This window comes from Mesoplodon bidens (assembly GCF_964165515.1).
Source record: "Mesoplodon bidens genome assembly, chromosome: 20".
Lineage (NCBI taxonomy): Eukaryota > Metazoa > Chordata > Mammalia > Artiodactyla > Ziphiidae > Mesoplodon > Mesoplodon bidens.
In genome coordinates this window covers 17,741,954-17,769,012 of record NC_138181.1, presented here as the reverse complement: position 1 = coordinate 17,769,012, position 27,059 = coordinate 17,741,954, and the positions used below count along the sequence as shown (strand labels likewise).

Below are 27,059 nucleotides of genomic sequence, written 5' to 3'. Positions count from 1 at the left end.
TTCCTATTTATTTTGCTTGGAGGCTTTTTTTTTTTTTTTTTTCCGGTACGCGGGCCTCTCACTGTTGTGGCCTCTCCCTTTGCGGAGCACAGGTTCCGGACGCGCAGGCTCAGTGGCCATGGCTCACGGGCCCAGCTGCTCCGCGGCATATGGGATCTTCCCGGACCGGATCACAAACCTGTGTCCCCTGCATTGGCAGGCAGACTCTCAACCACTGCGCCACCAGGGAAGCCCCGCTTGGAGGCATTTTATATGTATGCTAAGAAAGCTTCCCTGAGCCTTATTCCCTGATTTGTTTTCTCAGTGAAAAGCTTATAACTTTTGTGTTATGAACTGTGTTTTTAAGTCAGAGTAGATGGAAATAATGTTTGTCCTACCAATATAAACAGAAAACAAATAGAGGAGAATAGGGTTTAAAGAATATCATTAGTGTTTTTCTTTTCAGAAAGGGGTAAAAAGAAGATTGACCCTAGGTAAGGAAACCCTATGGTAACTCTTGGGGTCCTTTAGGATGAATTTAAATGTAGAGTTCACTCTTGGCTTGACTGTCCTGTATTCAGATTAAAGCAAGAATGTAATGAATATACTCTGGATGTTCTGCCTGCTCTAGGGATCTCTCCAAAGTGAATACACATCATACTTCACTTTCTTTCTGTCCTAAAGGTAAAACTTTCTCTTGAAGAAGGCTGTTTATTTTAGGTTAGAGTATCCACAGTCAGATCCTTATTTACTTTCCTAATGTTTGATCCTTTTCAGTCCATAGTATTCTCAATCTCGATGGCATTTCCCCCTGACCCTCTCCTTTTTTTTTTCCTGACGTGATTATATTGTCCTCTTATGATATCTTATGTAAATAATTTCTTCTCACTATCTTTCATGTTAATTCTGCTAACTGAGGTTTTTATTACTTTTTAGCTCAGACTGTTATAGTCTCTCCTGACAGACATCCTTGTTCCTCAGGGCTCCCTGATTTTCAGATTTATCATCTGAAAGCACATCCCTGGGTCATGGTGTTCCTTTCCTGTGGACTAAAGGCCAGACTCCTTAAGATAACATCCAAGACCATTCAAAGATTTTGATATTGAATGTGACAGTGGTTTTTCTAAAAGCAAATCTGGAAAGATCTTGTACCCATTTTCAATCCTCCAAGAAGAGTTGTGGTAGCAGGGAACCACTCAGAGTCAGAATGCTCTCTGCAGATCTTGGGCAAATAGAAATTTACCTCTTAATGAGCAGTGAGATGGAGGGTAAATTGAGACTTCAAAGTATTACCTTTTATTTTCATTTTCTTCCTTTCATTTAATTCTGCCATTTGTTTATCAGTATTCACATTTTTTCTCTTCATTGAGCTAACATGTTTCTTAAACTCTGATCTTATTTGTTTTCTATATGCATGGTGCATTTAAATTAGATCAGCCCTTCTCACCTATCTAATTTAATGGTTAAATGATGATAGATTTCTTTTCCCCCTCAGGAAATTGTTATGAGGAAATAACAGTCTTTAGTAAACCTCTTAGCAAAGTAGTGAATCCTTTTGTAATAGTGAGGTAGGAGATAGATGCGCTCCAGGCTGAGCAGCTGCAGCCAGTCTCCTGCTGACACTTTGAGATAAGATGCCAGGAGGAGCATTGGGCCCTGAGACCACAATTTCCTCATTCTGTGGCCAGGGGGATTTCTCAGCCTGACACATGTGCAGAGAAAGTCCTCAGTCATCCCCTAAGGAATTCGGGATGACACAACTCTAAGGGGAGGGGCCAAAGGAGGGAGGAGATGCCAGCCCATAATATGTCCTGCCAACCTCCTAGAAGCCTTTGTGCTGGAATCCATCTAGACTGAGAGGTGCGTGTGATGCCCCAAGAAGGACCCTGAGTCAGGCCAGATATGGGCAAAAGCAAGATGATTGGCCAGAGACAACCTGGAAGACTGCCCCCATGCAAGTGATCTAAGCCACCCCTACTGGGTGCAGCTCACTTTGCGAGTTTGCCCATGTGCTCTTCCACATCGGCCTTTTGGGCTGTTTGAGTCCATGCAGCCGTGTTCTGAATCTTTTAGACTCCTGGTCCCGGGGGATACACCCCAGTGTAAGAAAAATAATCATAGGACAATGACTATATAATCAAAATATCCTCCCCAAGGAATCCCTGGCAACTGCAACATTTTTCTCTGCGCAAGGAACTAAGTTCAACCAGAGACGTCTGATTCAGGGTTGATGGGGATCTAGGGGACACTCTGGACCCCTTCCAAATTAAAGCCTTCTGGTGAATGTTTCCACGACACTGGATTCCATTCCTAGGTGAGCCTCTTCATCCTTGGTTGCAGGTTGCTCAACATGGGAGGATCCCCTTCTAAGCCAGAAGAAACACCTCTGGGATGTGTCCTTAAGAACTGGAAGCTTTTAAAATTAGATGGGCTAAGAAAAAAAAAGCTTAAGTTTTACTATAGACTGCCTGGCCTTTATATGTTGGGGGATGGAGAAACATGGCCCCAAAATGGGTCTCTAAATTATAAAACCATCTTGCAACTGCATCTGTATTGCTGTAGGTTGGGAAAATGGACTGAGTTTCCCTATGTCCAGGCCTTCATGTCCCCTTACCAGAATCCTGCTCTATGCGGCTCTGGTAATCAGAGGCCTGGAGAATCAGAGAATTCTCTCGACATTCTAGACGGTCCTCATTTAACTCCCCCAAACTCTCAGGAGGAAACCGAGTCTCTCCTACTCCTACAAGTACCCCTGCTTCTCGGGATCCCCCTGGCCAATCCCAAACCCCGCCTCCCTATGCCCCTCTATACACACTGGTACCCCAGGATGAAAAAACTAGTCCTACGGGGGTAACCCGTAGTGGGACTTCCTATCACCAAGGATCAGGGAGAATATGCCCTCTTGGGCAAGTGGCAAATGGCGAAGGCACAATCAGAGTACACGTGTCCTTCTTCCGAACCGATTTAGCCCAGTGCAAACAAAGGCTGGGCCAATTTTCTGAAGACCCTAGTAGGTTTATTGAAGGATTTCAGGCCCTAACCCTGGCCTTTGATTTAACCTGGAAAGATGTCCAAATAGTACTATCTACCTGCTGTACCCATGAGGAGAAAGAAGCAAAGGATTTGGACAGTAGCCCAGGGGCACCCTGATCAGCTCTCCAGGGACCAACCCAACATTTATGATATGGGTGGGGACGCAGTCCCAAATCAGGATCCCCCTTGGGATTATAAGTCCCTGGCGGGAACGAGGGCCAGGAACCACATGGTTCAATGCCTGTTAGAAGGAATGAGAAAATGCATTAGAAAAGCAGTCAACTATGAAAAGGTCATGGAAGTGACCCAAGAGAAAGAAGAAAACCCAGCCTTCTTTCAGGGACGGCTTGTGGAGGGTCTTAGAAAATTTACTCACATAGACCCCTCCATTCCTGAGGGTCAGTCCCTGCTAGGACAACATTTTATCAGACAGTCTGCCCCTGATATTAGGTGAAAACTCTAAAAGTTACAATTAGGCCCACAAACCCCTATGCCCAAACTCCTAGACGTAGCCTTTGGGGTATTTAATAATCGAGATCAAACTGAGGAGGAGGAAGGAACTCGGCATGAGTTGAGGCAGGCCAAGGCTCAAGCAAGTTAAACTGGTAGCCCTTGCTGTCAGACACACTGTTGAAGTTGACGTTACCTTGCAACTTCAGGGCAACCCAAAGGGGCCAAGAAGGTTCAGCCATCAGTCTGGAGGTAAGACCAACAAGGGTGAACGCTTTAGATGCAAGTGAACCGGTCCCTGGGCCCGTGAATGCCAGAGGAGCCCTCCAGGCCATGCCCAGTCTGCAAGCAGACTGGTCATTGGAGATGGGACTGCCTTTGGTCCCGACAGGGAAGAGGGGCCCCCACTCCTGAGATGGCCGTGCTGGGCAACTGAGGTGGCCCTGGGATTCTGGCAGCTCTCCCCCATGAGATGTCTGTCTCCATCAAGGAGCCGTGGGTCGTTCTTGATGTGGCAGATAAGAAGATCAATTTTTAAATTGATATCAGAGCCACATACTCTGGCCTGATTTCTCACGCTGGACCCTTCCTCTAAAAGCTGCACAGTGACTGGTGTCGACGGAAAGCCTTGCACCCATTACTTCACTGGGGCTCTCCCTTGGCAATTTGAGCAGTGTTTGATCTCACATGCCTTTTTGGTTGTCCCTAAGTGTCCTATGCCACTACTAGAGAGAGACCTTCTGGGCTCCCTTGGGGCCATATTACAGTTAGGAGGCCCCAAGCAGCCCCTTATCTTGACCCTGACTAAGGCAGATCAACAAGAAGAGCAAGGGCCTGTTCCCAGCCGTATTCTCCAACCAGTGAACCAGTTAGGGACAGAGGAGTCCCTGGGAGGGCCATAAACACCCAACCTGTGGAAATTAGCTTTAAGCCAGAAGCCACGTACCCTACCAAGAGACAGTACCCCATAAGACTGGAAGCAAAAAAGGGTTACAGCTCCTCATAGATACCTTCTTAAAACATGGCCTCTTGGTGCCCTGTCAGCCTCCATGTAACACCCCTGTTCTGCCCGTTGTTAAGCCAAATGGAGAACATAGGATAGTGCATGACCTCAGAGCAGTAAGTGATGCTGTGGTTCGTACACACCCCCTCATGGCCAATCCTTGTAACGTATTAGTCCAGGTCCCTGAGGATGCTAAATGGTTTACTGTGCTCAACCTCAAGGATGCCTTCTTTTGCATCCCAGTTCATCCCTCCCCACAATATCTGTTTGCCTTCTAGTGGACTAACTCCCACTTGGGCCAGATGCAATACACCCGGACAGTACTGCCTCTGGGGCTTCGGGACAGCCCACACTTGTCCACCCAGGCCCTAGGAAAGGAACTAAGGGAAATGCACCTAAAAGAAGGGGCTATTCTACAGTATGTAGATTTGATATATTAACATGTAGCCCCTCCATGGAGGCCTCAGATCAGAACACCACTGAAATTCTTAATTTCCCTGGGACCCGGGGTTACAAGGTCCCCAGAAAAAAGGCACAAATCTCAAAGCAACAAGTTAAATACCTGGGATACATTATAAACCTTGGAAGTAGACAACTATCTCCAGACAGAAAACAAGCTATATTAGGCCTAAGTGCTCCAAAGACAAAAAAAAAAAAAATCTCTGTACCTTTTTAGGCATGGCAGGATTTTACAGAATCGGGATCCCAGGATTTGGGTTAATGGCTCAGCCCCTGTGTGAAGCTACTAAAGGCCCAGATACAGAACCATTACTTTGGACTGGGGAACAGGAAAAAACTTTTAATAGTATCAAACAGGCCCTCACGAAAGCTCCTGCTCTGGGTCTTCCCAGTTGAAAAAAGCCATTCATCTTGTATGTGGCTGAAAAGCAGGGTTCAGCCCTGGGGGTCCTAATACAGAAGTTGGAGAAGTTCCTCAGCTTATAGGCTATTTTTTCAACAACTAGAAGTTGGCCTGGCTGCCTTTGGGTAGTAGCTGCCTCTGCTTCATAGGAAGAAGCTAACAAGCTTACCTTTGGAGAGCCACTGGAAGTCCAGACCTCCCATCAAATACAAGGGATCCTGGAGCTCAAAGGCCACCATTGGCTAACTGGAGGCTGCCTTACTAAGTACCAGGCTTTGTTCCTCGACTCCCCAGAGGTAACCCTTAAAACTTGCTGCACCCTCAACCCAGCTGCACGGATGCCTGCTGACAGCCCAGAACTAATGTATTCCTGCCTTGAAACCCTTGACCAGGTCTGTGCCTGTAGGTTTAATCTAACAGATCAAGCCATAGAAAACCCTGAGGAAGAATGGCTTACTGACGGCAGTAGCTTTATTAAGGACGGGGTCAGGAGGGCAGGGTATGCTATCATGAGCGCTCATAGTGTCACAGAAGTGAAACCTTTGCCACCCAACACTTCAGCCCAGAAGGCTGAACTGGTAGCTCTAACCCGAGCCTTAACCCCAGGGGAAGGAAAAACTGTAAATTTATACACAGACTCAAAATATGCCTTCCCTGTTCTACATGCCCACATAGCTATCTGGAAGGAAAGAGGACTTTTTTTTTTTTTTTTTTTTTGCGGTACGCGGGCCTCTCACTGCTGTGGCCTCTCCCGTTGCGGAGCACAGGCTCTGGATGCGCAGGCTCAGCGGCCATGGCTCATGGGCCCAGCCGCCCCGCGGCATGTGGGATCTTCCCGGACCGGGGCACGAACCCGTGTCCCCTGCATCGGCAGGCAGACTCCCAACCACTGCGCCACCAGGGAAGCCCAAAAGAGGACTTTTGAATGCCGAAAATTCCCCTATAAAATATGGGATTGAGAGCCTACATCTCATAGAAGTGGTTCAAAAACCAAGACAAGTAGCAGTCATTTACTGCCGCGGACATGAAAAGGGAACTTCTCAAATTACCCAAGGGAACAACAGGGAAGATCAGGAAGCAAAGAAAGCAGCCCTGATACCCACAACAGAAATGGCATTGATCCCATCCCTTGCCCCTTCTAACATTGTACCCAGATACTCAACTTCCGAAGAGACCTGGTCACGAGACCAAGGGGGAACTAAGGGAATAGATGGCTGGTGGCACATAGATCAAAAATTGCTCATACCTCTTTCTGACCAATGGAAAATTATTAAAGGGCCACATGATTCCTCCATCTGGGGAGGGATGCCATGTCTGCTGTGGTTTTCCAGCTTTTTACAGGAACGGGCTCCCAGGGACAATCAGAAGGGTTGCTCGAGCCTGTGCCCTCTGCACCACCCATAATCCGGAGGCAGCCTCAAGCCGCACCCCCAACCCCTCTTGTTAGCCCAGCCCAGTGACGTGGGACTTACCCAAGAGAGGACTGGCAAATGGGTTTCGGTCAAGTGCCCTCTTCCCAAGGCTTCAAATACTTATTAGTATTTAAAGACACTTTCACTGGATGGGCAGAGGCCTTCCTCAGTAGGACGGAAAAGGCAACCAAGGTGGCTAGAACACTTCTATCAATAAAAGAAATCACTCCTAGGTTCAGGTTACCCCGCCACCTCCAGAGTGACAGTGGACCCTCATTCAAAGCCAGGGTTACCCAGCAGCTCTCACAGGCCTTAGGAATCAGATACCACTTGCATTCGTCCTGGAGACCTCCATCCTCAGGGAAGGCAGAGCAGGCCAGTCATACCCTAAAGAAAACCGTGGGCAAACTGTGTCAGGAAACATCAGAACCGTGGTACCGCCTGCTGCCAATAGCTCTCCTAAGGGTCAGGGGGGGCCCTAAAACAGCTATTAAGTTGAGTCCCTTTGAAATGACACATGGAAGGCCACTCCTCACCCTGGACATGCTAACTGACCCAGAAACCAAGCCCATCTTAAATACATTATAAACCTGGGCCAGGTCCAAACGGCCATAAAAGAACATGGAAACAGAACCCAGCTCCCAGATAACAGCCCCAGTCACTCCATTGTAAATCTGGGGACTGGGTGCTTTTAAAGACCTGAAAGAATGAGTCCCCTGACGCCCAGCTACTCCCAAAGTGGAAGGGTCCTTAACAAGTCCCGCTGAGCACCCCTACAGCAGTTAAGCTCCAGGGAGTCACGAGTTGGGTCCGTCTGTCCAGGATTAAACCTGCCTCCACTGATACGTTACAGGAACCCGAAGACATATATCCCAGCTATTCCTGTGAACCTACCCCAAACCCTCAAATACCCCTTCTAGAAGGTGATCCCTGAGCCACTGACAACCGCATTGATAAGTAAACTCTCGCTTTGACATGGATTCCTTTGGGACTCTCTGGGTGACAGAAACAAGATAAGTGATGGTAGGCTGGGACACCATAATTGCTATTGGGCTTTCGTTTACTATATGATTTCTTTTGATGTTTCTTTGTTACTTGCTATCTGTTTGCTTCCGAAATTAAAACCCTGATTGATGCCATGATGAAGTTATCAATCACCCTAACTTTTCTCTCCCTCTTTTGGGGATCCACGTCAGGGGAATGGGAATCCAACACAGTAGTAAATCTCTCAAGAATTACAGCTCAGGGATAAAATCTGCCCCAGTGCTGGATCTGTCATCCCTATCCTCAGAGCGATGCCTATGGCTTAAAAACAAGCTAATCTTTACACCTAGCAGTGACGACCTTACCTTACTGAGGGTCCTTCTAACCCTACTCTTAAAGTTCATAGTCCGTCCCTAGCGCAGCTTCCATGCTTAGACCTTAACCCCTCGCGTCAATAGATCTGATGAGAACCACACGCTTACATTAAATTGCAATAAGACTAGCTTGTCTTGCTGCCGCTGCCCCTATGCAACCAGCGTGAAAACTTGCAGTAACACTCTGAGGAACCTTCAGAATCTGATCAATGCTTCTGTTACTCCAGAATTTAATTGTTCTCACCCGCCCTGACAAAGATACAGGTGGAAATCTCACCCATTGGTGCCCTCACCATAAATACAATCAAAGACTAAAAAACAAGGACAAAGCCCAGATGGGATATGTACTTACTGGGCAGGAAAAACACCAATTGTCTGGAGTGTAATGTAGGTCCCCCCAACCCAAGGCCTACGGAAGGGTCCCCACCCCTCATGCACCCTCATATAATGGTGGGCCTCCCTCCCCAAGCTGTAACGGGATCCCCTCTTGGGCAGGCTCTCTAGAGAATTGGTTTAATTCTACAACAGTGCGTCAGGCATGTGCCCCTTCTGGATGTCTGTTCCTTTGTGGTCTAGACATAAACCCATTGCCTCATCAGAACAACCCCAATCCCTCTTTCCCTTTCCCGGGATTAGCTGTAGCCTTTCCTTGTGTAGACAGTGCTCTGTTTATGGGACAGTGTACGTTAGGCCAACTGAGTAATCAAAGGAACCTAGGTATTACCATCCATAATATCACCCACCCCTGGCGCAAAAGGGCAATTGGCCTCATTTTGGCAGGGATTGGAGCTGCTGTTGGGTTGGCGTCCCATTGGGAAGGCTTTGCTTGCCATGAAGCAGTGCTCCGCAGACTTCTGGATAACCTTGTTAACGCTGAGTAGGTCCACAGGGAATGCAGTTTCCAAACTTTTGTTGTCTGTTAGTTCCTCAGCTGATGTAGTAATGGATAACAGACTGACCTTGGACTTTCTTCTGGCTGAACAGAGAGGGGTATTTGCAGTTATTAATAAGACATGTTGTACCCACATCAACACCACTAGGCTAGTAGAAGAGGACACCTGACCATGCCAGATGGCTTCATTCCTTCGGACAGGGATACCCAAGCACTGACTCTATCTGGACTGCAATCAGAGGAGTGTTACCAAGTGTGACCTTGTTCTTACCCCTGTTTGGGCCTCTCGTTGCAATAATCCTTTTCCTGATCTTTGGCCCGTGCCTTTTCAATCTGCTTGTTAAGTTTGTTTCTTCCGGCTTGCAGCAGTTCCACGTCAAGATGATGGTGATGCAGGGATGCTAGCCAGTCCCTGAGACAGATACTGCTGGGATAACAGCAGAAGCCTTTCTGGGGTCCCTTGACAAGGCCTTGACAAGGCAGGGTGAGAGTTCCACGGCACCAGTTAGGTAGGGTCCATGAGCCCAGTGGCAGCCTGAAGAAGCTACAGAAGGACCTTCCCCCTTCATCCTCCCAATAAAGATTCCTTGGGGTCCACACCTCTCAGACGGGATTTGAGGTAGGTGATAGATGGGCCCCAGGCTGAGCAGCTGCAGCCAGTCTTCTGCTGTCACTTTGAGATAAGATGCCAGGAGGAGCATTGGGGCCCTGAGACCACAGTTTCCTCATTCTTGTGGTCAAGGGGATTTCTCAGCCCAATACATGTGTAGAGAAGGTCCTCAGTTGTCCCCTAAGGAATTCCGGATAACACAACTCTAGGGGAGGGGCCAAAGGAGGGAAGAGACACCAGCCCATAATATGTCCTGCCAACCTCCCAGAAACCTTCGAGCTGACCAGGAAGGAACCTGAGTCAGGCCAAATATGGGCACAAGCAAGATGATTGGCTAGGGAAAACCTGGAAGACTGCCCCATATATGCGATCTAAGTCACCCCTATTGGGTGCAGCTAGCTCTGCGAGTTCGCCCATGTGCTCTTCTGCATATACTTTGCTTCTCATAAATGCTGTATCTGCTTCACAATCTTGGTCTCTTTGCTGAATTCTTTCTTCAGAGAAGACAAGGAGGGAGGTCCTTTTACCAGCCACTTCACTGCTGTAATCAATAGGAATTTTTACTGCTTTGATTTTTCTGCTCTATAAGTTCAGATTTTTGTATTTTCTGCTTTTTTTAATGTAAAAAGTGATCCACATTGTTTGTATCAATTTGAACAATACAGATGCATGTAAATTGAAGAGTACGTAGATTTTTTTCCAGTCCCGTTCCTCAGTTATTATTACTGTTGATATTTTTGCATTTAGCGTTTTAGGCGTCTGTTCTTTGTACTGTGCAAATATGTGTTCCCAGTTGTTGTTGTTATTGTTGTTAGGTTGCTATAGTATGTCAGTTTTTTCTGCAGTTTTCTCCTATTATATAAAGTATTGCTGCTATCTTTCTATACATTATGTTTAATGTTTAGGATGTTACAATATTCACATTTTGGTGTACAATTTTTCCTTCTTTGAAAAATGTTTTTTAAATGAGATTCTTATACATTAAAAAGATAATTTGCATTTTTTTTTCACTCTATGGAGTTATCTACTATGAATTTTTGACATGGAAGTCCATTTGGTCACTCTCAAAAATTGCTTTGAGTAGATTATTCAGTAAGACTCGTAAAGTTACTGTCTAATTTTTCCCCTCTAAGTTTTCAGTGACTTTTACCATAGTCCTTCTTAAAGGTTTTATATACATTTAATTTTTAAATATTTACTTCACATGTTGTAGTATGAATGTATATGATCATGAACATTTAGATTATTTTTCACTATTATTGTTTTGTCGTGAATATTTGTGTATATGTATCTTTTGGCAGATGTGTGTGTTTGTAAAATAGATTGCTAAAAATTGAAATTGTATCACAGGTTTTGCACATTAAAAATTAAATAAAATAACTTTTCCTAAATCTAAATAGTATATTCTTTTTATATTGGTTAGGTCAGCATAAATGAATGTATTTACATAAATGAATACGTTGAGGAATTAAATAAATGTTCTATGGAGATCATTATTTATACTTTTAATAAGTAAGCGCAAGTTTCTAAAACAGGCTTTCTAACAGATGTTATTTTCTATAATGGTCATATAGTCTCAAGATACTAGTAAATACTTCCTTGAACTATAAAAATGATCTTTTACTATTGCATGAAAGTTCTTGCTTTTTTAGTAAACAGATATAGAAATTCAATTTTACGATCATAAGAGGGAATAAGAATAATATAAATTTTATTTCTTCTCCTATGTAAACATTACATTTCTTATATAAATGAAGACTAATTGTTAATCTAGTGCTTTGCAATTCCAAAGGACGGTAACTGCATTTCCATTAGTTTACAGGTTTTTAGCAAGGCTTCCGCTTCAATAAATAAACTTGTCTCTGGTTTTAATTTGAACAAAAAAGTGAAGTCAAAGTTGTTTGGGTTTAATATAACTTATTTCCACGTTTGAGTGTCTAAAATGTTTCAGGTATTTGTTAAATATGTCATTGTTTTTTATATGCTTTCTCCTTTTAGTTTTTTACTAAAAGGAAAATTAAAGTTTAAAAACTAAATTAAAATGAAATTAAATTAAAATTTTAAAAAGAAAGAGAAAATTAAATTAGGTAAAACCCAAACTGGTCTGAAGCCTATATGTATATGTTTATCCTTTTGCTCTTCTTTTTCTTTAGTTCTGCTTGGGAATTTGAAGGTCCAGCTATCATCTACTGTCCTTCTAGAAGAATGACAGAACAAGTTACAGCTGAACTTAAGAAACTGAAGTTAGCCTGTGGAACATACCATGCAGGACTGAGTATTAACTTAAGGAAACAAGTTCATCATAGATTCATGAGAGATGAAATTCAGGTGTGAAGATTGATCATCATTACTGTCTGTTCCCCATAGTGGAAACAGATATTTCTCTAATATTTATTTACAAAATCTTTATTGAATACCTTCTTCTTCTTCTTCTTTTCTTTCCAGGAGGGACAGTCAACTTTTTTTTGTTTTGTTTTTATTTTTTTAGTTAAAAATGTTTTAAATTTTTTAAATTAAAATTTTATTTTATATTAGAGTATAGTTGATTTACAGTGTTGTTAATTTCATACTATATATAAAATAGATAACTAATAAGAACCTACTGTGTAGCACAGGGAACTCTATTCAGTACTCTGTAATGACCTATATGGGAATAGAATCTAAAAAAGCGTGGATATACATATATGTATAACTGACTCACTTTGCTGTACAGCAGAAACTAACACAACATTGTAAATCAACTATATACTCCAATAAAAAAATTAATTAAAAAATTTCTTTAAAGTTGGAATTGAATTTCATAATTTAAGTCTAATCATGAAAAATATTCATTTTGCGTTTAAAAAATCGAAAAACAAAAAGGTATATAAAAACGTTTCAGGTGTACAGCCAAGTGATTTATTCATACATACACATTTGAATACCTTCTTTCTGATGAGCATAAAGCAGTCACTCTGATAGAATCAGTATATAATGTGGGAGATAGATATGTAAGAAAACTATTGCAGGCTAGTATAAATGGCATCCTGTATATAGAATAGTGTTTAGGTGCACAGAGGAGGGAACGCTGGCTGTTAAGTTAGGTTGTGTCATGGGGTTGGTTCACCCAGGAAGAAGCAATCTGAATAGAATCTGAACAAGTGAATAACAGTTTGTCAAGTATGCAAGGCCAGGAGGTGATGAGGGAAAAGGAATAGGTTATAGAATTCCAGGAAGAAGGACTGGCATGTGCAAAGGCACTGTGATATGAGAGAACGTACTGGGTTCAGGAAATTGTGAGTGGTTTGCAATGGTTGGAGAAGAAGGGAGTATGGAGTAGGAAGGGCACAAAGTATAGGTAGAAAGGCAGGGAGGAATGGTGGAGACTCGTAGGAAAAGAGTTGAGTGGGTTGCTTGGCCACGTTGTAGAGGGTCTTAAAACTTGCAAAGAGGCAAGCTGGGATTGGTGTGAAGTTTCTCTAGGTTTCCCAGACTACTTTAGCCGTAGAATTCTTTATTTAAATGAAATTTTATCTAATAGGTAAAACAGATTAAAGTAGAATCATTCTTGTTGAAGTTGATGTGACGGATGAAGGGGTCCAAGAGCTTCCCTATCTCCAAGTCAGTCCCTGGGGGTATTTTAGAATCCTCAGAGTTCTGCAGAACAGAATTTGGAAACCACTGTGACAGACTACTCTATATTTTTGAGCAAGATAATAGTATTATAGAAACATTAGACTGGGAGCACCAAGTAGGAATGATCTGAAGGAGAAAAACTGAAGAAAGGAAGGGTATTGATGAAGTTATTGTGAAGTGTTACAGCTGAGATTCATATAATGACTGGAATCCTGTTTCAGTGGGTGTCATACAGATTATTTGGGAAGATTTAAATTCAAGCCATGTGAGTAGGTTTAAATCATCACCATCAACATCATTTCCACACCCTGTCGCTATAAGCCTGGACTAGTCATCTCAAATTGAGAAGAACTTACCTTCTGCTTTGCATTTTCTTTAATGAGAAGCTTCCTTCTACCTTAGAATAATGCTAGAAAATGTTAAGATACTATGCAGTCTTGAAACTTCATAATATTATCCCAAAGTCTCATTTAATATAATAAATAGTTTAAGAGCCTCTTTTGTGTCTTGTACTCATATGCATTCAGAGAAACCACTTTATTTGCTTCTTTTAATAGAGAGGGAACAAATCCTATTTTATGGTCACCATTCCTTAATCTGTAAATGGGGCAGATAATCTTTTAATCTGTAAGCAGTTGGTTGAAATTATATTAAATTCATTTTCATGCCATGACTTTAGTTAATTAGTTAATGAACTAATTATTCTTACCAAAAGGTAAACATGTAAGGTTTTAGTTCTGCTAAATGATCGTCAAACTATGTTGTTATTTTATTCTCAGTGTGTAATAGCTACCATAGCTTTTGGAATGGGCATTAATAAAGCTGACATTCGCCAAGTCATTCATTACGGTGCTCCTAAAGAAATGGAATCATATTACCAGGAGATTGGTAGAGCTGGCCGTGATGGACTTCAAAGTTCTTGTCATGTACTTTGGGCTCCAGGAGACATTAACACAAATAGGTAAAAACATTTATTGCTTTCACCCTTGCAGATTTCTTTCTTTCCACGTAAGCTTCGAAAGTATTTGAGACAACATTCAAAATTTAAAGTAATATGTATAAGTGCATTTAAAACCAAAAGAAAACAGAAGACGTCTAAGAAGAACTTTGTGGTGTGTTGCTACCCAGAGGAGATGACCTAATTTCTTCTATACCTCATTTAGTGTGAAGAGTTAACTAAAAGCACTATACTGGGAATGTAACGTAGATCTTATGGAACACTTTTTAATATTGTTCATCAATGAGCTGTTTTTCTCCTCAGGGTTCTCTCAAGTTTTGATATGTCTTCAGCCATAGTTACTTTAGATACCATTTATTTTGTTTTTATTTTTTTCTTCTCATGCTGCCATGGTGCTTATTCTAAATGACTTCTACCAATCCCAGTTTGTCTCTAATTACCATTTTTGTTTCCTTTGTTAGTTCTAAGAGAGCATGCCAGCTCTCCTTGGCAGTGTGTGAATGATCATGTTGCCCTGTACTGACTGACTGCCATGGAAAAAATATTGTACTTAGTGTTTAGATACAGGAAAAACCATTCCACTTAAATACTAAACAGGTATCTTGTTGGCATTTATGTTCTGTGAGATTGATATTGAGAGGAAAACTTCATCTTGCAAAGTTTTAGGGACAGGGTTTACCAACTTATTCCTTCATCCATAAGAAAAAAAATTCAAGAAAAAAAACCTATACGTGGTAACTGATGGGCCTGCCGAGATGAGGTGTTTTCAAAATGCACCTCCATATAGCTACATAAGTTGAGCTCTTGGATGGACCTATTAGGCCATCTTATTAAAATGATGAGAGTGCCTATCTAATACAGTTTTTGCTTTTATTTATTACTCAACAATTTTTTTTGGAGTACTCACTATGTTCCAAGCATTATGCTTTGTGCCGGGGATCCAATGGTAAATAAAAGCAGATATAGTACCTGTTTTTATAGAGTTTACTGTATAATGGGAATGGCAGGTCTTAATCGCAGAATCGTACAACCGTGGATACATAGGGTTCATTTTACTGCTCTTTTGTGTTTGAAAATTTCAATAACCAAACGTTTTTTTGAAAAGGATAATGCAAATTTGTATAAAATTAAAACTGTGTTAAGTGCTATGAAGGAAATTGCATCGAGTAGTGAGTATATTATGGGTGTGTGTTTACCAAGTTATAAAGGTCAGATAAGGCTTCCTTGAGGAAGTAATGGGTTAACTTGAGATATGAAAGAAGAATAGGGATTAATTAGGTAAGAATGTTTGCTATAAATTTTAAGCTTCTTTTAAGAGTAGTCACTAACTTTTGTTTCTTAACATACAGTCAATAAACCATCTTCTTAAACAGAACAATTATTATTTTCCTTTTGACACTGGTGTCTATGTGAAGCTTTTTATAAACTAATTTAAAATAATTGGGATAGAACACAGCTCTGCATGCTACAATTAAATTTGGGATTGCATCAAACATAAGTTGATTCCTACCAGTTCTGATTTTATTTGTGCATTGTGTTAAAGATGCTGAAGACTTAACAGCCCAAGTTTTATATTGTGGCTTGGCAGGTTCATCAATAGATATAGTTCCTGTGTATCTGAGTCTCAAAAGATATTTTAAATGGTTATCTCATTAAGATTTAACAGAGAGGGCTTCCCTGGTGGCACAGTGGTTGGGAGTCCGCCTGCCGATGCAGGGGACGCGGGTTCGTGCCCTGGTCCGGGAAGATCCCACGTGCCGCGGAGCGGCTGGGCCCGTGAGCCGTGGCCACTGAGCCTGCACGTCCAGAGCCTGTGCTCCGCAACGAGAGAGGCCTCAACAGTGAGAGGCCCACGTACTGCACACACACACACAAGAAAAAGATTTAACAGAGAGTAAAAGTGATTAGTAATCAAATAGTGGTGCCAGGAAATCCACTCTTGAATCTTTAGTACAGACAGGTTGTTCTTTGCATCCATATTAAAGGAAATAAAACTATAGGGTTAATCAGCATTAAAAAACATTTCAGCAAGGTTTGAGGCCCAGATCTCTGACATCCTTGTGACAAACCTCTTCTATTAGAAAAAACAAAGTTTTAGAATAAATCGAATAGCTGGTTTTCAAATGAAAAGATCACTGTAATTCACAAAAGTTTTAGTCTGTCTTATGCTAGAATCCTGTGACTGAGAGAAGAAACTTGTCCTGTCATCAGTGTAAATATGCAATTTTATATTTTTTATTGGCAAAGTCTCAATGTCTGCACCTGCCATTATTTAAAACAGTCAAACCCAATAGTTACTGTAATCTTTGTTTAAAGGGAATAATTTGCAAATTAATCTCAGTTTAACAAATCTTCCACTGGCTCCACCTGATTTCTATTTATGGTATTGTTTTTAGAATATTTCTTCTTTTTCAACTTGTTTTTATTCTGTGGAATATTATACTTTAACTATTTTGATGGTCCTAAAAGAAGAATAAATATTCATTTGATTTGTTGTTAGAGACTTGTTACTTTATTTTCTTCAATTTGTTACTGAAACTGATGAGATTAGTTAAATGTAGATCATGGGAACCAAACATAAGGGAAGATGTAGCTCTCAGAGTGTGGGCAGAAAGGAGAAAGAGGTGAGCTAAACAAACAAAACAGAGCAAAAAAGGAAACTAATATTTAGCCCATGAGCTAGGAATAATGAGGTTAGATGGTTAACCTAGGAACTAGAGTCAATCATTGGAAGAGACTTTTAGGGAAATTACATGGAAAGGCATGGTGGTTGGTGGTGTCAGATGATAAGAATGTTTTTGAATAAGAGATCATTTGTGTGTCCAGACTTCCCAGAACTCACTTAACTGGATTCCCTGTTGGTATCATCCTTGAGAATTGTACAGAGGTATTTTTATCAGTTAGAAGGCTGTATAGTCAAAACATGAGTGATGAGGATCAGTATTATCACTTAGATCTTGTGGATAAATTATTGTTTTCTTTTGAAATATTTGAAACCTATTCAACTCAGATTTCTCTTTATTCTTGGAAAGATATGCAAAGACTATTTGGAAGATTGTCATCATCTGATATACGATAGTCATGGAACTTCTTCACAGGAGAGTAGAATTAACAGAGTCAGGATGAGGTATAGCAGCATTAACTTAAAAAAAACATCTTTAGTGTTATTTAAAAAGTTTATATAAATTCAGTATTATGGGGAAAAAATGGTTAGAATTGTTTGAGGAAGGAACTTAATTCTGATACTTTATTGGTGTCCTGTAATACCCCATAATACAAAGAGGTAGTTTTTAGAGGGCTGAGAAGTTCTCTGAAGAGCTAAAGTGATGAAGGCTCATATTTAGATCATGAGTCTTTTTCAGTATTCCTTATATAGATTAGATGCCTTTAGTTTCTCATATAAAATAACTTAAAGAATAACCTTTTACTGGGAAAAGGTAAAAATTCACATACAGTAGAAAGATTGCCAAAAAAGCAAGTAGCATATACGTCAAAATGAAGAACTTTAGGGTTTTAACAGTTTTTCATAGGCAGCTAAAAAATTGATGCTTGGACATGGGTAGAATTCTTTCAAAAGTAATTTTCATTAAAAATCAGAAAAATGCTTGCCTCTTATGGGGGCATTGACTGGGAAGGGACACAGTAACTTTCTGAGATGATAGAAGTGTTCTTTATCTTGTTAGCACTGTGGATGTTATAGGCTATGAAAAATAAACAGGAATAAATAAATAAAACTGCTAATACAATTTTAATACTACTGTGGTATTTTTAATTGACAGGCGCCTCCTTAGTGAAATATGCAATGAAAAGTTTCGATTATACAAATTAAAGATGATGGCAAAGATGGAAAAATATCTTTATTCCAGAAGGTGTAGGCGACAGTAAGTATTATTTACTTTATATCAGTTAATAACAAGGATTTATAGATAATACTCTTAAGAAAAAAGTTTTGCAAAGTAATTAGAAGTATTTAAAAAGTATTTGATGGTGTTACATATGTGCTGAATTTTTAAGGCAACTTGCTTTGTGCCTCAGTAAACTGAAGCCAAATAATGAGGTCTCAGCTGAATCAATTAATGTTGATTTCACCTCATTATTTTCAACAATGAATTTAACATATATGTTTTTGTTCTTTTATTTAATTTAAAATTTTCTCTTGGGTAGACTCATCTTGTCTCATTTTGAAGACAAACAGCTACGAAAGGCCTCCTTGGGAATTATGGGAACTGAAAAATGCTGTGATAATTGCAGGTCCAGGTAATGTTTTCTTCTTCTAGATGGACATTCTAAAAGTGTTTGTTTCTCTTCCTTTGCAAATAATTTTTAATTGAATTTTTGTTGAGTGATATGTATTGCAGTTTTTTAAAAACAAAATAATGAATTTATTTATTAAAAAAGAGGACAAAGCAAACAGTATTACAATCTTTTACTTTTATAAATGGATAAACCAATTAATGGTAGACCTAAATCTAAACATATCAATAGTTATATTAAATGTAAATGGTCTAAAAATACCATTTAAAGGCAAAAATTGTTAGAATTGGTTTAAAAATATGACCCAACCAAATGCTGTCCACAGAAATCCACTATAGGTATAATTATATAGGTAGATTAAAAATAAAAAGATAAAAACTGTATACCATGAAAACATTAATCAAAAGAAAGCTGGAGTTGTTACTTTTAATGTCAGATAATGGAGACTTTGGAGGAAGAATATTAGCAGGGATAAAGAAGGACATTACATGATGATAAAAGAGTCAGTTTACCAATGTATCAGGGTTCTCCAGAGCAATACATGCACATATGTGTACACACACATGCACACACACACACACACAGATAATGAGAGAGGGAGAGAGAGGTTAATTTTAAGGTATTGGCTCATGCAGTTGTAGGGGTTGGCAAGCCTGAAATCTGTAGGCAGCCTAGCAGGCTGGAAAGTTGGGCAGGGTTTCTACATTACAGTTTTGAGTCACAATTCCTTGTTCTCCAGCCAACCTCAGTCTTTGCTCTTTAAGGCCTTCATCTGATTGGATGAGACCTACTCACATTATCAAGGGTCAGCTCCTTTACCTAAAGTCAACTGATTGTAAATGTTAATCCCATCTACAAAATACCTTTATAGCAACATCTAGGTTAGTGTTTGACCAAATGACTGGGTACCATAGCCTAGCCAAGCTGACACACAAAGGTAACCATGATATCCAAGAACACCTAATCCTAAATGTGTATATACTTTAAAAAGAACTGACAGAATTGAAAGGAGACCCCGTAAGTAAAGTTGGTGACTTCAGCATCTCTCAGTAATTAATAGAGCTAGTAGACAGAAAATCAGTACGAAAATAGAAGAAATGAACAGGACTGTCAGCAAACTGTCTAATTGACTTTTATAGAATATTCCACCTAAGAACAGCAGATACACGTTCTTTTCAGGTACAGATGGAATGTTCATGAAAAGAGACTGTATTCTGGATCATAAAACAAACCTTAACACATTTAAAAGATTTGTATTTATATAGAATACATTTTCTAACTAAAATGGAATGAAACTAGAAATCAACAGCAGAAAGATAACAGTAAAGTCTCCAAACACTTGGAAATTAAGTAACACACTACTAAATAATCCATTAGTCAAAGAGGAAGTCTCAAGGTGAATCAGAAAATATTTTGAACTGAGTGAAATGAAAATACAAAATGTATGGGGTACAGCTAAAGTGATACTGACAGCGAAAATTAGAGCATTAAATACTTACAGTAGAAGAAGGGTTTCAAATTAGTAATTAAGCTTCCACCTTAAGAAACTAGCAAATAGGGGTAAAGAAAACTAAAAGGAGGCAGAAGGAAGGAAAATAAGAGCATAAATCAATCGAAAACAAAAACAATTAGAGAAAACCAATGAACTCAAAAGCTCATTCTTTGAAAAGGTCAATAAAACTGATAGAAAGTTCTAAAAAAAAAAAAAAAAAAGAGGAGACACAGATTACCAATATCAGGACTGAGAGAGGGAATTTCACTCTAGCCACAACAGACATTAAAAGGGTAATGAGGAAATACTATGAATAACTCAGTGCACATACATTCAGTAATTTAGGTTAAATGGACCAATTCCTTGAAAACCTCAGACTAATAAAACTCACTCACACACACAAAAAAACAACAAAAAAACCCCTCACTCACAATGAAGTACATAACCTGAATAATCCTACCACTGTTGAAGAAATTGGATCCTTGTTAAAAACTTCCGAAAATAAAATTCCCTAGCCCAAATGATTTCAGTGGCAAATTCTACCCCCAAAAAAGAAGAAATAATGCCAGTTCTACTATTTATGTGATATTCTCTCAAACATAAAACTGCACTGTAGAGATGAAGAAAAGATTAGTGGTTGCCAGAGATTAGAGGGATGGGGTCAAGTTTATGATTACAAAGGAATAGGACAAGGGAGTATTTTGCAGTGATGGATTTGTTGCATGTTCTGATTGTGGTGATGGTTAGAAGAATCTATGAATGTGTTTAAATTTGTAGACCTTAACACACACACACAGACATACAATCAATTTAACTGTATATTAATTGAAAAAATAAAATACAAATGGTGTATGTAGTTGAGCTAACCATATACTAGGTGTGGTAGCTGTATTACTGTTAGACAAAAGGAGTTTTATTAGGGATGGAGAGGGTCTCTATGCAGTGATAAATGGTTCTTCCACCAAGAGGACAGAATTGTTCTATGCACCTTAAAAAAAAACCCTACAACTATGTAAAGCACAGACTGACAGAAAAGCTGGAAGAAATCAACAATTCCACCATCAAAGTAGGAGAGGTTGATATAATTTATAGTTATTGGTAGGTTAAGAAATCAAAAAATTAGGAAGCAATAGAAAATCTGGTCAATATGGTAACAAGTTTGATTTATTGGACATGCAGTATGTAGAAGCCTTTACCAAGCAATTAGAGTAATGTGTCTCAAACATTTTTACTTCGTGACCCACATAGTTAATGGCTAATTGAGTCTAGGTTCTGTTCAGAACCCTAAGATCTCAAGGGATTAACCTTCAGCACACCTATAATCCATTTGTAGCACACGGGCTGGGAAGCGCTGAATTAGAGACTACACTTCTCAAACATAGATGGCATATTTATAAAAATGAACTATAGGGACTTCCCTGGTGGCACAGTGGTTAAGAATCCTCCTGCCAGTGCAGGGGACACGGGTTCGAGCCCTGGTCCGGGAAGATCCCACATGCCACAGAGCAACTAAGCCCGTGCGCCACAACTTCTGAGCCTGTGCTCTAGAGCCCATGAACTACCACTACTGAGCCCGTGAGCCACAACGACTGAAGCCCGTGCGCCTAGAGCCCGTGCTCCACAACAAGAGAAGCCACCGCAATGAGAAGCCTGCGCACCGCAACGAAGAGCAGCCCCTGCTCGCCACAACTAGAGAAAGCCCGTGCATAGCAATGAAGACCCAACGCAGCCTAAAATAAATAAATAAATAAAAATTTAAAAACGTACTATATATTAAAGCAGTGGGTGGCAAAACTATGGCCCATGGACCAAATCCACTCACTGCCTGTTTTTGTAAATAAAGTTTTTTTGTAATACAGTCTTGCCCTTTTGTTTATATATTATCTATGGTTGTTTTTGCAGAGTTGATCTAAGTAGTTGTGACACAGAGATTGGCCCACAAAGCCTAAGCTATTTACTGTCTGGCCCTTTATAGGAAGAGTTTTCTAACCTCTGTACTAGACTGTAACCTGTCTCAAGTTTTCAGTGTATTGGTTTCAAACACACCACATTTTCTGGCCAGAATGCAACAGAATTAGAAGTAAACAAGAGGATAAAAAGGGAAATTCTCATTTATTTGGAAATTTAAAATAACACTCTAAAGTAACTCATCAGTCAAGGAAAAAACTCAAACTGGAAATTAAAACATTTTTAGAACTTACTGATAATTACAGCAATATACATTAAAACTTGTATGCTGCAGCATAGGTGATACTTGGTGGGAATTTGATAGCTTTAAATACTCGTATTAGAAAAGAAAATTAATGAACTAAGTATCCTATTAAAGAAGTTAAAATAGAGAATAAACCTAAACATAGCCTTTTTTTCCCTAAAAATATATTATATCTAGAATACTATATTCTTATTGCTATTTCAAAGATATTTATTACAAAGAAAGCAACAGAATTAGGTAGTTGAACTATATTAGTTGATTTTCTCTGAGTCCTTTTGTTCTCAGCATGCCATAAAGAATTCTCATTTGTATTAATGAGAATTAATACAAATGAGAATTTCATTAATTTGTGTTAATGATCATTTCTACCTGAAAGATGGCTTAGGAATTTAACTTCTAAATGGACTTACATGAAAAGCTTATAATCTTTGGTCATATTTTTTTTTTTTTTTTTTTTTTTTTTTTTTTTCTTTTTGCGGTATGCGGGCCTCTCACTGTTGTGGCCTCTCCCGTTGCGGAGCACAGGCTCCGGATGCGCAGGCCCAGCGGCCATGGCTCACGGGCCCAGCCGCTCCGCGGCATATGGGATCCTCCCAGACTGGGGCACGAACCCGTATCCCCTGCATCGGCAGGCGGACTCTCAACCACTGCGCCACCAGGGAGGCCCGGTCATATTTTAAAGTATGACTTTAACAACTTCTTGCATAGGAGATGTGTTTTTTCAGTTCAGAAGTTTTGCGGCAGGGGTGGGGGTGGGCAATAAACCTTTTCTTCCATCAAAACCTAACACAAAAGTCCAGTATTTATACAGTCGATCAAGTGGATCTGTTTGAGCTGTAATCCTGCGTTCTGCTTGCTTGAACCTGTTTCTCTCTATGGCCCAAGGTACCTCCTGTGAAACTTGGATCCTAGGGCACTAGCGTCGAGAACCATTAATATAACATACCTGTGATGCTATATTATAGTTTATATTTCATGTTTTACATACTTTGCATGCTCTCAGCTGTATTGAACTTTATTTGTATCTTCTGAAGCAGTTGGCACATTTAAGATATTTTTTTACTGGGCTAACTGTTACACTAAATCTTTTTATTTCTAAAGGTACATGCCTTGGCTAAGCTTTCTTTACATTTTGTTTTTATTTAGATTGGAATGCTGCTATTCCATTGATGACTCAGATGATATGTTACAGGACTTTGGTCCACAAGCATTCCAGCTCTTATCTGCCGTGACCATCTTAGGCGAAAAGTTTGGAATTGGGGTTCCAATTTTATTTCTCCGAGGATCTGTAAGTATGTCTGTGAGTCACCTTCAGAGTTCTTCTTTTACTCCTATTACACTTTTCTTCATAGGTTTGCTGTTTTACGATTATAGCTTTGGCTTTAGTTATCAGAACTCAGAGAGTCATATTAAGTTCCATTTAAGCACTGCATTCATTACCTTTGACAAAACCTGTGTGTATCATTAAGACACTGCTTCCAGGCTGTCTGTTTCAGTTTATTACATTGCAGTTGGATGAATCCCTAGACTGGTCTTTTATAGGATAATTAAGAAAAGTTTACTTTCATTGTGTCAAGGGACAGGTAAAACAAATTTGTATCTTTTGGTGCCCTGTGAAGTCGTAAATTTTTTGAGCAAAATTTAAATTTCAGTGATTATTTGTAAATGTCTAAGTTCACTAATAATATTTGGTAGTATATTTTTTCTTTCCTTCTATTTTATTTCTAATCAGAAGTATTTAAAATTCTAAGAAAGTTTTTTTCTTCACCAATGAATAGTTAATTCTGCTACTTTTTTTTTTTTTTGAGTGATTAGTGTGCCAGCATTATGCTAACAGTTGCAGGTACAAATATGAGTAGGTCATGACCCTTATAGCCAAAGAGCTTTTTCTGTAGTCCTTTTGTTTATATGATATTATTCCTGATTTAGAAGTCTGTAAAGCTAAGTATTATATATTGACGTTAGTTGAATAAACCAAAAATGGGAGATAGAATCCTTTGCAACTACGTATATTTATTAAAAATATACTAAAAGTGGAGATTAAAATTCTCACTGTGTATGTAGAACTTTTTTTTAAGTTTTGTTTTCTTTCTTTATCTATTTTACTTATTTATTTTTGGCTGTGTTGGGTCTTTGTTGCTGTGTGTGGGCTTTTCTCTAGTTGCGGTGAGCGGGGGCTACTCTTCGTTGTGGTGCACGGGCTTCTCTTGTTGCGGAGCACGGGCTCCAGGTGCCCCGGCTTCAGTAGTTGTGGCTCACGGGCTCTAGATGCAGGCTCAGCAGTTGTGGCTCAGAGGCTTAGTTGCTCCACAGCAACTAATGTGGGATCCTCCCGGACCAGGACTCGAACCCGTGTCCCCTGCATTGGCAGGCAGATTCTTAACCACTGCACCACCAAGGAAGCCCTGTATGTAGAATTTTAAAAATAATTTAGGTCAGCATTCATTTCTTAAATTCTCAAATACTTTGTGTAAATATTTACTTTCTGAGTTTTTGTTTTGTTTCGAAGGGGACTTATTAAGTTAGCCAGTTGTGAAATACTTTTTTTTTTGCGGGACACGGGCCTCTCACTGTTGTGGCCTCTCCCGTTGCGGAGCACAGGCTCCGGATGCGCAGGCTCAGCGGCCATGGCTCCCGGGCCCAGCCGCTCCGCGGCATGTGGAATCTTCCCAGACCGGGGCACGAACCTGTGTCCCCTGCATCGGCAGGCGGACTCTCAACCACTGCGCCACCAGGGAAGCCCGTGAAATACTTTTAATGAAATGCTAAAAATATGTTAACTTCAGGTACTGATGTTTTTAGATTATGGAGTTTAAAATTTTGTTCTTAAATCTCAAGTTTGGTTAGAAATTTAACGGTAGAAGTGTTGCCTAAGGTACTTGGTTTAACTGATATGAGTGCTGCTATATTTTTTTAAAAAAAGAATTTAAGTTGCAAGGGATAGATTTAATGTAATTGAGATCTATGAAAATTTCTTGTCTCTGTCATCTTTAAAACCTATGTATCCCAGCTGAATGTATAATTTATAAAAATTATCCTTGTTTTAATTTGGTGTAATCCAGCAGTTATCCAGTATCAACAGCTAAGTGTAAATGGGCTCCTAGACAAACTTGAACTGGTCGCAAGACGGATCAGATTTCATCTATTATTTGAAAACCAAGTCAGACCGCTTATACCAACAGTCTCTTTTGGGAGTCTGCAAATTAAGAAGTTTATTCTTTGTGAAATTTTATATTACCCTTGCTAGATAAAGGTGTAAAACTTTTTAAAAAAGTACCACTTAACGAAAATTTGTAGACATTAACTACAGTGAAAATAAGGCAAGTTTTTTCCCCCAATTTCAGTGATCTTGGTATCTACTGGGATACCATTTTTTAAATTATAATTTTATTTCCTTTGAGAATTTAGTGAATCATCTACCTTAACTAATTTAGGAAAAATTAATATCTTTATAGATAATTTTCATTTGTAAGATGATTAAGTATCTTAACCTTGAAACTCTTGGAGTTTATTTAAACAGATAATATTTGTACATATGAAACAAATATTTCAGCAGCACATGAGTCTCCTCTCTTACATAGGATGTTTAAAAATAGTATAAATGATTATTCAGGCCATTCAGGTGTTTGTGAATGGAGTTTAAAATTTTGTTTTTAAAGCATAAGTTTTGCTGGAAATTAAATAGTAGAAGTATTGCCTAAGGAACTTTGTTTTAGGGGTCTAAATAGCTCACCACATAAAAATCTTTTTATTTTATTTTATTTATTTATTTTTTTGCGGTACACGGGCCTCTCACTGTTGTGGCCTCTCCTGTTGCGGAGCACAGGCTCCGGACGCGCAGGCTCAGCGGCCATGGCTCACAGGCCCAGCCGCTCCGTGGCATGTGGGCTCTTCCCGGGGCACGAACCCGTGTCCCCTGCATTGGCAGGCAGACTCTCAACCACTGCGCCACCAGGGAAGCCCCACATAAAAATCTTTAAATACCTTTGTGAATTAAGTATTAAGATATGCAGTTATCTTAATTTTACAGATTAGAAAACAGACAGTCATTAATTTGCACAATCAGGAGATTAAGTGAAACCTCTTTCCTGATCATGTTATCAAAGTGCTAAACCGTATCATGGCTCCAGAATTAGAGGACACTTTTGATAAAAGATGCTTTGACTATAGGCAGCCACTGGAAAACTATTGTTAGTTTTAATTACCCTTTATAATTTTCAAACTTTCTAACAGGAGAGGGTTATCCGTTTAATTTTTCGGACAAGCTATTTCATCAGGTTGAAATATATTCCTAGAGATAATTATTGTAACTTTATATTTTGGCTTTATTGTTCACATAGAATAACAGTCCCAGAAATGAGCTTTTTAAGCTCTGAAGCGGCAGCTGTGAACTTCCTTGGCCTGTAGGAACTGGGAAAGAGGCAAAAGAAAAAAAAAATGAGTTAAAATATAGACAAAAACTATGGACTTATTTTGCACTTTAAGAACACAGGAATCTAAAACTTCTTAAGAGTTTATAACTACTTTTTTCTCCTAGTTATTAAACTTTTTTTTTTTTTTTTTTGGCCGCGCTGCATGGCATGCGGGATCTTAGTTCCCCAACCAGGGATCAAACCCATGCCCCCTGCAGTGGAAGCATGGACTCCTGACCACTGGACCGCCAGGGAATTCCCAAAACATCTATTTTTGTGGGAGCTACTGTACTCTGTTTTGTGGGGAATTCAAAGCGGAATTAGATGAGACATCATCTAGTATGGAAGGTGTTACTTGAGAAGAAATAAGTATATTGCAGCATAAAAAGAGATCGGGGACATATGAATAGATATAAAGTATTATTTAAGTTCTGAAGAGAGAGTGCTTGTTAATGGCTGTGAAACTAGAGAAGTCTTTGTTACGGTATCACTGGCGCTTTCTATTCTGTGGATGATA

The 27,059-nt window shown here is 39.7% G+C and overlaps 1 protein-coding gene across 5 annotated transcripts in view; it reads left to right on the top strand.

Moving 5' to 3' along the window:
- The window catches only part of WRN (WRN RecQ like helicase), a 135,027-nt gene that overhangs the window by 71,111 nt on the left and 36,857 nt on the right, over positions 1-27,059 (top strand). For all 5 annotated transcript variants that reach the window (XM_081221208.1, XM_081221210.1, XM_081221207.1 and 2 more), the window contains 5 exons: positions 11,753-11,927; positions 13,994-14,175; positions 17,952-18,053; positions 18,337-18,429; positions 23,277-23,418. In XM_081221208.1, coding sequence (XP_081077334.1) covers positions 11,753-11,927; positions 13,994-14,175; positions 17,952-18,053; positions 18,337-18,429; positions 23,277-23,418 — 694 coding nt within the window. The remainder of the gene's footprint in view (positions 1-11,752; positions 11,928-13,993; positions 14,176-17,951; positions 18,054-18,336; positions 18,430-23,276; positions 23,419-27,059) is intronic.